Raw genomic sequence first — 14,769 nt, forward strand, 5'->3', positions numbered from 1 at the left:
GTTTCCTCGCAGGTGATTGTTATTGACGATGAGGTGTCTCAAGTGGCCTGTCCAATCACCACTAAGCTGGTCTTGGATCAGGATGAGGGGACCAGGGAGCCACTCATTCAGGTGCACAGGAACTTGGTGACCAGGCTCAAGCCTCACCAGGTGGATGGTAAGTCTTGGTTTTTATTTCAGTTGTACAAGTCCAATACATACAATAATTAACATAGTGGCAAATACAGCAGTGTCCCCTTCGATTTGCTGAACTTCTTCCTTTTGATAGGTGTGCAGTTTATCTGGGACTGTTGTTGTGAGTCAGTGAAGAAGGCCAATTCAACCCCTGGATCAGGTTGCTTACTGGCCCACTGCATGGGCCTAGGGAAGACACTGCAGGTAAGAGGAAGGGAAGAGGGAACAAAATTCGTGTTTAGCATTTGATATGGATCCCCATTAGCTGTTGCAAAAGCAGCAGCAACTCTTCCTGGGGTCCAAAAATAATAATAAAACATGACATAATACAAAATAATAATAGACATGAACAGCTCAAGATCAGCGCAACGTACCAGTCGTTTGGACACATCTACTCAATTAAGGGTTTTTCATTATTTTTTACAATTTTTTACATTGTAGAATAATAGGGAAGACCTCAAAACTATGAAATAACACATGTGTGTTAATAACAGTGTTAAACCATTGCTTGTGTTCCTTGGCTCAAGTAAGTCTCTTCTTTTTGGTGTCCTTTAGTCGTGGTTTCTTTGCAGCAATTTGACCATGAAGGCCTGATTCATGCAGTTTCCTCTGAACAGTTGATGTGTCTGTTACTTGAGCTCTGAAGCATTTATTTGGGCTGCAATTTCTGAGGCTAGTAACTCGAATGAACTTATCCTCTGCAGCAGAGGTAACTCTGGGTCTTCCGTTCCTGTGGCGGTCTTCATGAGAGCCAGTTTCATCATAGCGCTTGATGGTTTTTGCAACTGCACTTGAAGAAACTTTCAAAGTTTTTGATACTCCGGATTGACTGACCTTCATGTCTTAATGTAATGGACTGTCGTTTCTCTTTGCTTATTTGCGCTGTTCTTGCCATAATATGGACTTGGTCTTTTACCAAATAGGGCTATATTCTGTATACCACCCCTACCTTGTCACAACACAACTGATTGGCTCAAACACATTAGGAAGGAAAGAAATTCCACGAATGAACTTTTAACAAGGCACACATGTTAATTGAAATGCATTCCAGGTGACTACCTCATGAAGCTGGATGAGAGAATGCCAAGAGTGTGCAATGCTGTCATCAAGGAAAAAATGGTGGCTACTTTGAAGAATCTCAATATAAAATATATTTTGATTTAACACTTTTTTGGTCACTACATGATTCCATGTGTTATTTCATAGTTTTGATGTCTTCACTATTATTCTATTCAAAACAATGAAAAAACCTTGAATGAGGTTGTCCAAACTTTTGATATACAAGTTATTTTTGGTATGTGTGTTGTGAGATGTTTCAAAACAGTATATTTTGTTAATGATACTAGTCTCTTGATAAATAATTTTTCTCATTTAGGTGGTGACATTCCTCCACACAATGCTGCAGTCAAGGTGCCTGAACTTCAGGACTGCCTTGGTGGTGTGTCCACTCAACACTATCCTTAACTGGGTCAACGAGTTTGACAAGTGGCAAGTTAACATGGGAGCTGACAAAGTCAAGGTAGTTGTAGATTAGATTTTTTTTCTTTGAAGGTAAATAAATGCAGAGGTTATTCATATACAATGTAGCATCAAGAAATGGCAATGGCATTTGTAGGCACTAACTCCGCCATGGTTAAGCCTCTGTGGAAATAAATTGTGCTTTTGGATAAACACCAAAAATAAGACTTCAGAGATTTTAAGTTTTCTATGAGATCAGCTAATGTCACTTTTTGTGAATTTTGAGAACATAGAAAAAGTACCTAAATGCATCATAATTCATGAAGGCCATGTTGACTGACTGACATCTCATAGAACAAAACGTATAAGATCTCCTAAGCTTGTGTTGACCTCAGACCTTGTTTTCGGTGTTTAACCCAAAACCCTGTTCTTTCCTCGTTAATTGTTGCCATAGGAATGGCTGAATGAACCAGAGGTAACTCATTTCAGGGTTTTTTGACTACAAGCTGGCGAGCTCTATATTCAAAGTATTTAATGTTTCTTTCATCTCCCTGTCTCCACCTCTTCATTTCTCTCACCATTTTTCTCTCGGTCTTTATACACTAACATACACCTCGTAGGTGACAGAGTTGGCAACACTGAAGCGACCTCAGGAGCGTTATATTGCCCTGCAGAAATGGCAGAAGGATGGTGGTGTTATGATCATGGGCTATGAGATGTACCGCAACCTCACACTAGGCCTCAAAGTCACCCACAGACAATTCAAAAAGACCTTTAACAGCACACTGGTCGATCCAGGTACATCCTCTACTAAATCTATGCATGTAGTGTTGAGAGGTATGCACCATTAATTTGTTTGTTTATTGTGTTGAAACTCTAATGCACTACATTTGTTGTACTCCAGGTCCAGACTTTGTGATCTGCGATGAGGGGCACATCCTTAAGAACGAGGCGTCCAACATCTCCAAAGCTATGAGTGCCATTAAGACCAAACGGAGAGTGGTGCTGACAGGCACCCCTCTGCAGAACAACCTCAATGAGTGTAAGGAGCTTCAGTCTATGACAACCTTTCCATTTAAAACTGTACTCTGACCAGTATCCCAACATTTGGCCAAGTTAATTCATATTTCAGTTTTAATATCTCAAAACTGATTTTAGGAGAACATAATTTGCATGATCATTTCCTTGTTAATGTTCAAGTCTAGTCATATATATTTTGGTTCTTTCAGACCACTGCATGGTGAACTTCATCAAGGAGAACCTTCTAGGCTCAATCAAGGAGTTCCGGAATCGGTTTATCAACCCCATTCAGAATGGCCAGTGTGCAGACTCCACCCCCAGAGATGTCCGCATCATGAAGAATCGCGCCCATGTCCTTCATGCAATGTTGGCAGGATGTGTACAGGTGAGATGGCTCAATTACTAGGAGTGTATGGCACTTTCATTTGTAGTTTATCAGAACCACTGACAATTTTTTTGCAAGTATTTGTTTGTTATTCTTTGTCAGTCTCCAGTGGATACACTTAGTGTGTTTTTCTTTTCTCAGAGGAGAGACTACTCAGCCTTGACCAAGTTCCTGCCCCCTAAACATGAGTATGTTATGGCAGTGAGGGTGACCCCCCTCCAGTACAGACTGTATCGCTACTACCTGGACAACTTCACTGGTAAGAACCTCCATCTTTAGCCAGTTAGCTCAGAAAGCTCTGTAATGAAATGTGTATGATATTTAGAGACATTTTGGCTTTAACTGAGAGTATAGGGGGAAAAAAGCTATGTGTGTCTGTAGGAGCAGGATCTGTAGTTGAGGGAGCCAGGGGCAAGACTGGAACCAGCCTCTTTAAGGACTTCCAGATACTCAGCCGAATCTGGACGCATCCCTGGTGTCTGCAGCTCAACTTTATCAGTAAAGAAAATAAGGTAAAGACTCATCAGATGCAGATTTGACCAAAGGTACTATTTTCTCATCACCAGACAGATCCTGATGCATCAGTCAAACTGTCACCAACTGAGATTCTCTTTGTTTTCAGGGCCATTTTGATGGAAAGCACCAGGGGAAAGCTGAGAGGTGTGTAAGCATGAATATTCAGGCTACCCCTTGTCACAGATCTCTAAAGTAGGCTTGCACGGTATCCATATTGTCATACCTTCATACCTAACTTGGCCCATACCGGTATATTCCGTAATACCAGCACGGAACACAAGGGGTGCTATTTTCAAACCCGGCTGGGCCTCTGTAATCCAGAGGTTAGCAATGCTAACAAGTAAATGTGAAGTCCCATAGAGAATGCTAACTAAATGTTAATGAGTGCATTGCTAACATTTTATACAGTCTCTGACCTAAACTACTTGTAGGACAGACATCCCTGCTCATAAAGATATACAAGTAACTCAAAAATACTACTTACAGTTTGCAGCACGCACAAAATAAATATTAGACAGCGATGCTCTTGATCCAGGAGGGGATTCTCTGCTGTTAGCAAGTGAAGCTTGATTTTGGAAAAAGCTAACCACTTATTTAAATAGCTAACTAGCTATAGCTATCTAAATTAGCAAATCAAATGCATAATAGCAGAGCATTAGAACATTTGACAGTTAACTCATTTGTGATAAGATGTCTAGCTGGAAAACATTTAGTTATGAATTCCATACTGTAACTAGATCACATGCTTCACAACAGCAAGTGACTCAAGGCTATGGTCTCTTGACTGGGAACTACTATGTGACTGGTAACTACTGGTAAGCTTGATAATGAAAAATGATGTGACAGGTGAAATTAACACGGTTTCTTTATCTCCTAATGTATTGCGCAAGTTGACTGCAGGTAAAACTTAAACCGTTTCGATGGTATCGACGGTATTGGAAAAAACATTCCGTGGCTATTTCCAAATAGCTCAGTATACGGTATATATGGTATACTGCTAAAGCCTAATCTTAAGCGGTCGACAAAGTTCATGCGTGTCTATGGACGCTTGGGTGGAGTCAGATTTTTATTTCACTTTTTTTTTTAGCAATGCACACCTTTTGGCAACATAATACCTCGCCTGTCCAATTGTTTCTAGACTCCCAAAAAGCAAACTTCAAAAGAAGGCGATAGCAGAGGTTTTCTTTGTCTGCCCGTTTGTGTTAAAGGAAAAGAAGAATCACATTGAAAACATCACTGCAAGCTAATTTGAATGAAAACCAACTGCATATTTAAATAATACCTACATGTAATGAAAGTTTAGTTTTTAAAATTTTAATGAACCTTTATTTAACTAGGTAAGTCAGTTAAGAACAAATTCTTCTGCCTTGTTCGGGGTCAGAAGGACAGATTTTTACCTTGCCAGTTCGGGCATTCGATCTAGCAACCTTTCGGCCCAACGCTCTAACCACTAGGCTACCTGCTGTTTTACATTTACTTAGTTTTGTGCCTTCCAGTAGACTACATCTTGCTAGCTACACTACATGACCAATAGTATGTGGACATCTGCTCGTCAAATCGCATTCCAAAATCATGGGCATTAATATGATGTTGGTCCCCCTTTGCTGCTATAACAGCTTCCACTCTTCTGTGAAGGCTTTCCACTAGATGTTGGAACATTGCTGCGGGGACTTGCTTCCATTCAGCCACAAGAGCATTAGTGAGGTCGGGCACTGATGTTGGCCATTAGGCCTGGCTCGCAGTCTCTGTTCCATTTCACCCCAAAGGTGTTTGATGGAGTTGAGGTCCGGGCTCTGTGCAGTTCAGTTCTTCCACACCGATCTTGACAAACCAATTCTGTATGGACCTCACTTTGTGCACGGGGGCATTGTCATGCTGAAATAGGAAAGGGTCTTCCCCAAACTGTTGCCACAAAGTTGGAGGCACAGAATCGTCTAGAATGTCATTGTGTGCTGTAGCGTTAGGATTTTCCTTCACTGGAATGAAGGGGCTAGAACCATGAAAAACAGCCCCAGACTATTATTCCTCCTCCACCAAAATTTACAGTTGGCATTACGCATTCTGGCAGGTAGCGTTCTCCTGGCATCTGTCAAACCCAGATTCATCCGTCGGACTGCCAGATTGTGAAGCGTGACTCATCACTCCAGAGAATGCATTTTCACTGCTCCAGAGTCGATTGGCGGGGACCTTTACACCACTCCAGCTGACGCTTGGCATTGCATATGGTGATCTTAGGCTTGTGTGTGGCTGCTCGTCCATGGAAACCCTTTTCATTAAGCTCCCAATGACCAGTTCTTGTGCTGACGTTCTTTCAGAAGCAGTTTAGAACTCTGCAGTGAGTGTTGCAACCGAGGACAGATGATGATTTTTATACGCTATGCGCTTCAGCACTCGGCAGTCCAGTTCTGTGCTCTTGTGTGGCCTATACTCTTGCGGTGAGACGTTGTTGCTCCTAGACGTTTCCACTTCACAATAACAGCACTTAGAGCTGCCCCGGTCAACTGTATCAGGGCAGAAATTTGACGAACTGACTTGTTGGAAAGGTGGCATCCTGAGATGGTGCCACCCTATGACGGTGCCACGTTGAAAGTCCCTGAGCTCTTCAGTAAGGCTGTTCTACTGCCTATGTTTGTCTAAGGAGATTGTATGGCTGTGTGCTCGATTTTATACACCTGTCATCAACGGGTGTGGCTGTAATAGCCAAATACACTAATTTGAAGGTGTGTCTATATATGATTTTTTATATTTTTTATTACTCTCTCACATACACACACACATCTAGCTAAAAACAGCAAGCAAGCTAGCCTTTTAGCTTCCCACATCTCCATCATGTGAAATAATCTGATTTATAAATAATATGCCCTGACACATATACTTGCCAGTATAATTTATACCAGTTTGATATGATGCTTGAATGTATTCGCTCCCTTATCAGATAAGCATAGAATGTGCCTATTTACTCCATGAGAAAAAAATAGCATGGCTACAACTGTTTTCACTCTTTCAAAATGGCCTACAATCACGTAGGTATTACTTCTAAACAAAATACATTTTGCAGGTGTTTCTAGTAAGGCTACATCGTTTGAACTGTCACTGAGATGATACACTGCTGAAAAAAATAGAGGGAACACTAAAATAACACATCCTAGATCTGAATGAATGAAATATTCTTATTAAATACTTTTTTCTTTACATAGTTGAATGTGCTGACAACAAAATCACACAAAAATGATCAATGAAAATCAAATTTATCAACCCATGGAGGTCTGGATTTGGAGTCACACTCAAAATTAAAGTGGAAAACCACACTACAGGCTGATCCAACTTTGATGTAATGTCCTTAAAACAAGTCAAAATTAGGCTCAGTAGTGTGTGTGGCCTCCACGTGCCTGTATGACCTCCCTACAACGCCTGGGCATGCTCCTGATGAGGTGGAGGATGGTCTCCTGAGGGATCTCTTCCCAGACCTGGACTAAAGCATCCGCCAACTCCTGGACAGTCTGTGGTGCAACGTGGCGTTGGTGGATGGAGCGAGACCTGATGTCCCAGATGTGCTCAATTGGATTCAGGTCTGGGGAACGGGCGGGCCAGTCCATAGCATCAATGCCTTCCTCTTGCAGGAACTGCTGACACACTCCAGCCACATGAGGTCTAGCATGGTCTTGCATTAGGAGGAACCCAGCGCCAACTGCACCAGCATATGATCTCACAAGGGGTCTGAGGATCTCATCTCGGTACCTAATGGCAGTCAGGCTACCTCTGGCGAGCACATGGAGGGTTGTGCGGCCCCCCCAAAGAAATGCCACCCCACACCATGACTGACCCACCCCCCAAACCGGTCATGCTGGAGGATGTTGCAGGCAGCAGGACGTCCTCCACGGCGTCTCCAGACTGTCACGTCTGTCACATGTGCTCAGTGTGAACCTGCTTTCATCTGTGAAGAGCACAGGGCGCCAGTGGCGAATTTGCCAGTCTTGGTGTTCTCTGGCAAATGCCAAATGTCCTGCACTGTGTTGGGCTGTAAGCACAACCCCCACCTTTGGACGTCGGGCCCTCATACCACCCTCATGGAGTCTGTTTTTGACCGTTTGAGCAGACACATGCACATTTGTGGCCTGCTGGGGGTCATTTTGCAGGGCTCTGGCAGTGCTCCTCCTTGCACAAAGGCGGAGGTAGCGGTCCTGCTGCTGGTTTGTTGGCCTCCTACGGCCTCCACGTCTCCTGATGTACAGGCCTGTGTTCTGGTAGCGCCTCCGTGCTCTGGACACTACGCTGACACACACAGCAAACCTTCTTGCCACAGCTCGCATTGATGTGCCATCCTGGATGAGCTGCACTACCTGAGCCACTTGTGTGGGTTGTAGACTCCGTCTCGTGCTACCACTAGAGTGAAAGCACCTCCAGCATTCAAAAGTGACCAAAACATCAGCCAGGAAGCATAGGAACTGAGAAGTGGTATGTGGTTATCACCTGCAGAACCACTCCTTTATTGGGGGTGTCTTGCTAATAGCCTATAATTTCCACCTGTTGTCTACTCCATTTGCACAACAGCATGTGAAATTTATTGTCAATCAGTGTTGCTTCCTAAGTGGACAGTTTGATTTCACAGAAGTGTGATTGACTTGGAGTTACATTGTGGTGTTTAAGTGTTCCCTTTATATTTTTGAGCAGTGTATATTCGTTGCAAAATATACTGCTTATTTATTTTTGATGCAATGCCTATAGATCAGCTCAGGAACTAAGCAAGTTGTTTCAGCCTCATCTACACAACACTGCCACCATCTCAACGTAAGGAATAATACGTTGCGTTTCAAAATTTGCGTTGCACAAATGTGTGTAACAAGCAACATAGGTGCCAGGACTTCATACTGCAAGGAGCTGTTCATTTTGTGACAAAAAAACAGCATTCCCGTACAGCGTTGCTTAGCGTTTGCGTTAACTGCGTCACATCTCTCGAGCTCTTTAATTACTACGACAGTGTGATGCTTGAAGTGGGTTATCTATCACCATCAAAAGGTAATCTCATGCAAATAATAGATTGTTGCCTTTCATCCTTTCCTTTGTCCCAATCAGTAAAGAGAAGGAGAACAAGGGGAAATTGCGTAATGCTGATGAAAAAAGCAATGATGTGGAAGTGATCATGGTGTGGAACAGTTCATCAAAGGGTGTCAATGTGGAAGGAGACCAGCGTGCAGGGCCACTGGTTCCAGTGGTAGATGGTAGGAGTCTCTCTTAAATTAAGGAAATTACTTTACCATCTATTTTACATTAGCTTCTTGTGTTACAATTGAACATTTTAAATCATTTACAATTAAGTCATTAATATAAGGTGAACATATTCATGTGAGGTCAGTGGTGATATTGTATGCTCTGTGTTCAGCGGTCAGAGCATCCACCAGTTTCAGGCCTGACAGTCCGGCTGCAGACTGGTACAAGTCAATGCTGAGTGATTCTGACGCCACCATCCTGGGACACTCAGGGAAGATGGTGCTGCTGTTTGAGATTCTCCGAATGGCAGAGGAACTGGACGACAAACTGTAAGTGTGCTTGAGAAATGCATTCAGGCACCGGGGGGGGGTATTTACAAAAAGAAGTATCGAGTTAGCCAGAGGTTTATAGAGCAGATTTGTTGAATCAACCTTCGTCAATTTTTGTTTGTATATTCACAGGTTGGTGTTTAGTCAATCCTTGATCTCATTAGACATGATTGAAGATTTCTTGGACCTCGCTAACAAAGCCAAAGACAACGGACAATCATCCCTATACAAAGGTACGGTTTCCATTGGCTGTTCACATATTCAAACATATGTTATAGTGTTACAAAACAATTGTTTTCTTCAGAGTCTATAATTGTGTAATTTGTTTCCTTTTCCAAACTGTAGGTGATGGCAGCTGGATCAGAAACATTGACTATTACCGTATTGATGGGTCCACTAGTGCCACATCCAGGAAGAAATGGGCTGAAGAGTTCAATAATGCCACCAATGAGCGGTACGTCTCTGACTGCTGTACTATTCTACATCTCAAATTTCACTGTGCCAAACCTCAACACGGTATGTAGCATAACACTAGTATTGTATTATTATTCATGACAAAGCATCAGTAATTGTAGACAGTGATTTCTTTAGATGGTCTGTTTAAGATTCTACTCATACTCACTCCTTTGATTTCATTTCTTACCAATTTACTTTCAGAGGTCGTCTGTTTCTCATCTCAACAAGAGCTGGGTCCCTTGGGATCAACCTGGTAGCAGCTAACAGGGTCATAATTTTTGACGCTTCGTGGAACCCCTCCTACGACATCCAGAGCATCTTCAGGGTGTACCGTTTTGGCCAGCTGAAGGCTGTGTTTGTCTACCGCTTCTTGGCACAGGTAATGACATCTCATATGCACCCCATCTTCTGTAATATGATTGTGGGACACATTTTGTGTTTTTTACATACACAGTCACATCCAAAATTGTTGATAAGATTAGCAATAAATAAATAAAGACAAATACAAATGAGCTATGTTGTATGCAAAAAAATTAATGTCTGAGATTCTGTTAAAACCTCTTAAGCCTACCCCCTACTTTTTCGAACATTCTGTTAAAAATCGCGCAACATTTTGGCGTCCTGCTACTCATGCCTGGAATATAGTATATGCATATGATTAGTATGTGTGTATAGAAAACACTCTATCGTTTCTAAAACTGGTTAAATCACGGCTGTGACTATAACAGAACGTCTGTTTCATCGAAAAGCGCAGGAAAATCTGATCACTGAAAGTGGAAAAAAATATCCATGCGCCACTTCAACCCATTGTTAAAGGTGAACCGTATTAAATGAGGCCGAGGTTGCAGTACCTACAGCTTCCACAGGATGTATAGAGTCTTCTCATTTGATTTGATTCTTGGTAGAACCGACCAAAGGGAACCGATTCCCTCCGACCTCCAACTTGATGTATTGGCTGAGTTTTTTCCGGACATTTTTTCCAGACGACCACCTATCGAATTTACATAGCCTCCTGATGATTTTTATCGCTTATTAACGTGTACTAATACCTAAAGTTGCATTAGAAAAGTATTTCGAAGTGTTTTGTGAAAGTTTATCGTCGACTTTTTAACTTTTAAAAAATGACGTTACGTTATGAAACGCTATTTTTTTCCGTTTATCACACAGTCTTCATAGATCGATATCTAGGCTATATATGGACCGATTTAATCGAAAAAAGACCCAGTATTGATTATGGGACATCAAGGAGTGCCAACAAAGAAGATGGTCAAAGGTAATGAATGTTTTATATTTTATTGTGCGGTTTGTGTAGCGCCGACTATGCTAATTATTTTGTTTACATCCCCTACGGGTCTTTTGGGGTGTTACATGCTATCAGATAATAGCTTCTCATGCTTTTAAAAATCTGACTTGGTGCCTGGATTCAAAGCATTTTAAAATACCAAGCTGATTTTAATGAACTTGGTGCCTGGCGCATTTGCATTTCCAGAGCTCTAGTAGCTTTAATAAAAAAGAGGTTAAATAAATAAAAGGTCAATTATTGGCACCCCTAATGATTCTTATAAATATAATCAAACAATGTGATCTGCATTAACATTCTAATATTTAAAGTTAAAGGCCAGGCACCACGCCCTAATAGGGGATTTTTTTCTCTCAATCATATCACAGTCAACTGCCAGTTGAATGTAGATACGCATAATACTTTAAAAATATATACGCAAATTAGGTGATATTTCATTTAAATATGCACATTTTGCATATCCCACAAAAAAAATGTGGTTCACTGGATTAAGTCGGCATAACTATTTAGGTAAAATGGTCCTGAAACTTTCATACATGTGAAGGGGAACCAATTATATCGATTCAAGTTATAAAAATAAAAAAAGTGAAAATCACCCCTTTTTGAGTTACGAGGTTTGCATCCAACATTGACTATTTGCATATCCCACAAATCCATTTTTCAGGACACTGGATTAAGTCTGCGTAAATATTTTTGTTTAATTTTGTTAAGACACTCCAGTACGTAAAATGCATTTTTGGCAAATTTTTCAAAACAAAATGTTACTTAGAATAACAAATGGACAACATATCAACAATAACCTCTGGGAAAGTCTCGAATATATCCAAGGATAACTACACAATCTGGTGAATGTTGATTCTTCTGACACTGAGGAAAATTAGTTGGCATGTGGGAAGAGTCTGACTTTCGGTAAATGGCAGTTAAAGACAAGTACACTGAATTTAGACGACCAAACATCTATTTTGACCCAATCACCATCTCTTCAAAGTAAGTTACTACATATAGTCCAGTTTGTTACATTCTCTCTTCTCTAAAATAAAATATACATTTTCATGAAGATTTTGACATTTTTATGTTCACTTTCTGAAAATACTCATATTTATGGGTCAAAATACCAACAAATCTAAAAATTGATAGGTACTGTAGATGCAAAAATGTAATTTCAGTCTGTGGTGCCTTGTGTCAAGGAACTGTATTGTGGCCTTTCATGGCTTCCTGTTTCACTGGGTATAAAAATGTGGTAACATGCATGTTAGGTTCTGAACAAACAGAGTAAAAACTAAAACGGACAACTAGATAAAGCTCAAACCAAGGTTATTCACCCACTGGTTCATGCAGCTGCAAAGACGAAGCATGATTACACAAGCACATTTATTTATAACCTCCTCCTTGGCGGGCGTCAACTTCTACACCTCTAGACAGCCAATACATATCTGTTAGGCAGGAACTTAATTGGTTCCTCTCACTTGTGTAGTCATGGACCTGCCTGATGCTAGAACCTTTTGGGGGTTGACGTGTACCGTGTACGGTGCATTCGGAAAGTATTCAGACCCCTTGACTTTTTCCAAATTTTGTTATGTTCGTCTCAAATGTTAATGAAATTTCACATAAGTATTCAGACCCTTTACTCAGTACTTTGTTGAAGCACCTTTGGCAGCGATTACATCCTCGAGTCTTATTGGGTATGACGCTACAAGCTTGGCACACCTGTATTTGGGGAGTTTCTCCCACTCAACTGCAATCCTCTCAAGCTCTGTCAGGTTAGATGGGGAGCGTCGCTGCGCAAGCTATTTTCAGGTCTCTACAGAGAATTTTGATCAGGTTCATGACCCGGCTCTGGCTGGGTCACTAAGGACATTCATAGATGTGGAGAGATCACTCACTATTAGGGCAAAACATTTTGAAGGTTAAAACCACTGGTACAGTGGTAAACTTTCCTGGTAGTTTATAAATATAAATTGCTCATCTTTATCAAGGGTGACAATTTTGGATGTGACTGTAATTCTGTAATCACTGATATTAAATTGCTGATTCTTTCCAGGGCACCATGGAGGAGAAGATCTATGACCGGCAGGTGGCCAAGCAATCTCTATCGTTCCGGGTGGTGGACCAGCAGCAGATACAGAGACACTTCACTCTGTTTGAACTGACAGAGCTTTACATGTTTGAGCCAGACCTGCTGGATGACCCCAACTCTGAGAAGAAGAGCAAGCGGATCACACCCCTGCTGCCCAAGGTGACCAAAGCTACAAATTAAACACACAAGACCATTAAATTCTCAATTGACCCTTTGCTAATCCCCACCTACCTTGGTTAATGTCGCAACCTCTGACAACATTTTCCCGGGAAGCTCAATTCCCCATTCAAGAAATCACCTCACAATAATTCTCAAACTGTGTCTCTAATACACAATGACATTTAACACAAACTACCCCTTGCTCATCAGGAGACATTGTGTATGTTGTGGTGAAATGTCATGGAAATTGCTTCACGGGAACCTGGTGAAATTATGCTTGTAGTGTAGCTATCCACGGAATAGCTCTGAATTCACCATCAGCATATGCAGTCAAAGCTACAGTTGAAGTCGGAAGTTTACATACACCTTTGCCAAATACATTTAAACTCAGTTTTTCACAATTCCTAACATTTAATCCTAGTAAAAAAAATCCCTGTCTTAGGTCAGTTAGGATCACCACTTTATTTTAAGAATGTGAAATGTCAGAATAATAGTAGAGTGATTTTATTTCCGCTTTTATTTCTTTCATCACATTCCCAGTGGGTCAGAAGTTTACATACACTCAATTAGTATTTGGTAGCATTGCCTTTATATTGTTTAACTTGGGTCAAATGTTTCGGGTAGCCTTCCACAAGCTTCCCACAATAAGTTGGGTGAATTTTGGCCCATTCCTCCTGACAGAGCTGGTGTAACTGAGTCAGGCTTGAAGGCCTCCTTGCTCGCATATGCTTTTTCAGTTCTGCCCTCAAATTTTCTATATGATTGAGGTCTGGGCTTTGTGATGGCCATTCCAATACCTTGACTTTGTTGTCCTTAAGCCATTTTGAAACAAGCTTTAACTTCCTGACTGATGTGTTGATGTTGCTTCAATATATCCACATAATTTTCCTTTGTCATGATGCCATCTATTTTGTGAAGTGCACCAGTCCCTCTTGCAGCAAAGCACCCCCATAACATGATGCTTCCATCCTTGTTCTTCATGGTTGTAATGGTGTTCTTCTGCTTGCAAGCCTCCCCCTTTTTCCTCTAAACATAATGATGGTCATTATGGCCAAACAGTTCTATTTTTTCTTTCATCAGACCAGAGGACATTTCTACAAAAAGTACAATCTTTGTCCCCATGGCTTTTTTTATGGTGGTTTTGGAGCAGTGGCTTCTTCCTTGCTGAGCGGCCTTTCAGGTTATGTTGATATAAGAATTGTGATACAGTGAAATAATCTGCCTGTAGATGTCCTAACCGACTTGCCAAACTATAGTTTGTTAACCAGAAATGTGTGGAGTGGTTGAAAAACGAGTTTTCATGACTCCAACCTAAGTATGTAAACTTCAACTGTATATACACTTTTGGAGCTAACTAGGGCTCTCAAATTGTATCCTGATGTCAATAGCAATGTCATGAATACCACTCAACTTAGCTTGCTAACAAGGTGTATTAAGTGGCTAGCTAGCATTAGAAACATTTGGTAGTCAATGAGACTGAGAGCTAGCTAACCTGCTGAGCTATCAAACAATGTAACACAAGTATAATTTCGGATTTGAAAATACTCCAACAGGCTCTGCATCTCAGAAATCACAGTAGCAAGTACTCCTGGTAAATTGTTCAATTATTTAGCCATAAAAAGTAAATAAATAAAACCTTTTTGCCATAGCCCTCATTGGCTTTCATACGATTGAAATGTAAGCTTGT

At 41.1% G+C, this 14,769-nt stretch overlaps 1 protein-coding gene across 2 annotated transcripts in view; it reads left to right on the forward strand.

Annotated features, from left to right (window-relative positions):
* LOC112250222 (transcriptional regulator ATRX-like) overlaps window positions 1–14,769 on the forward strand; it is a 44,910-nt gene that overhangs the window by 27,705 nt on the left and 2,436 nt on the right. For both annotated transcript variants that reach the window (XM_024420178.2, XM_024420179.2), the window contains 15 exons: window positions 13–157; window positions 269–378; window positions 1,550–1,693; window positions 2,253–2,430; window positions 2,537–2,674; window positions 2,862–3,037; window positions 3,179–3,296; window positions 3,419–3,549; window positions 3,660–3,697; window positions 8,627–8,772; window positions 8,934–9,090; window positions 9,223–9,323; window positions 9,436–9,544; window positions 9,748–9,925; window positions 12,888–13,082. In XM_024420178.2, coding sequence (XP_024275946.1) covers window positions 13–157; window positions 269–378; window positions 1,550–1,693; window positions 2,253–2,430; window positions 2,537–2,674; window positions 2,862–3,037; window positions 3,179–3,296; window positions 3,419–3,549; window positions 3,660–3,697; window positions 8,627–8,772; window positions 8,934–9,090; window positions 9,223–9,323; window positions 9,436–9,544; window positions 9,748–9,925; window positions 12,888–13,082 — 2,064 coding nt within the window. The remainder of the gene's footprint in view (window positions 1–12; window positions 158–268; window positions 379–1,549; window positions 1,694–2,252; window positions 2,431–2,536; window positions 2,675–2,861; window positions 3,038–3,178; window positions 3,297–3,418; window positions 3,550–3,659; window positions 3,698–8,626; window positions 8,773–8,933; window positions 9,091–9,222; window positions 9,324–9,435; window positions 9,545–9,747; window positions 9,926–12,887; window positions 13,083–14,769) is intronic.

The sequence above is a fragment of the Oncorhynchus tshawytscha genome, linkage group LG30, assembly GCF_018296145.1.
Source record: "Oncorhynchus tshawytscha isolate Ot180627B linkage group LG30, Otsh_v2.0, whole genome shotgun sequence".
In the NCBI taxonomy this organism is placed as follows: Eukaryota; Metazoa; Chordata; class Actinopteri; order Salmoniformes; family Salmonidae; genus Oncorhynchus; species Oncorhynchus tshawytscha.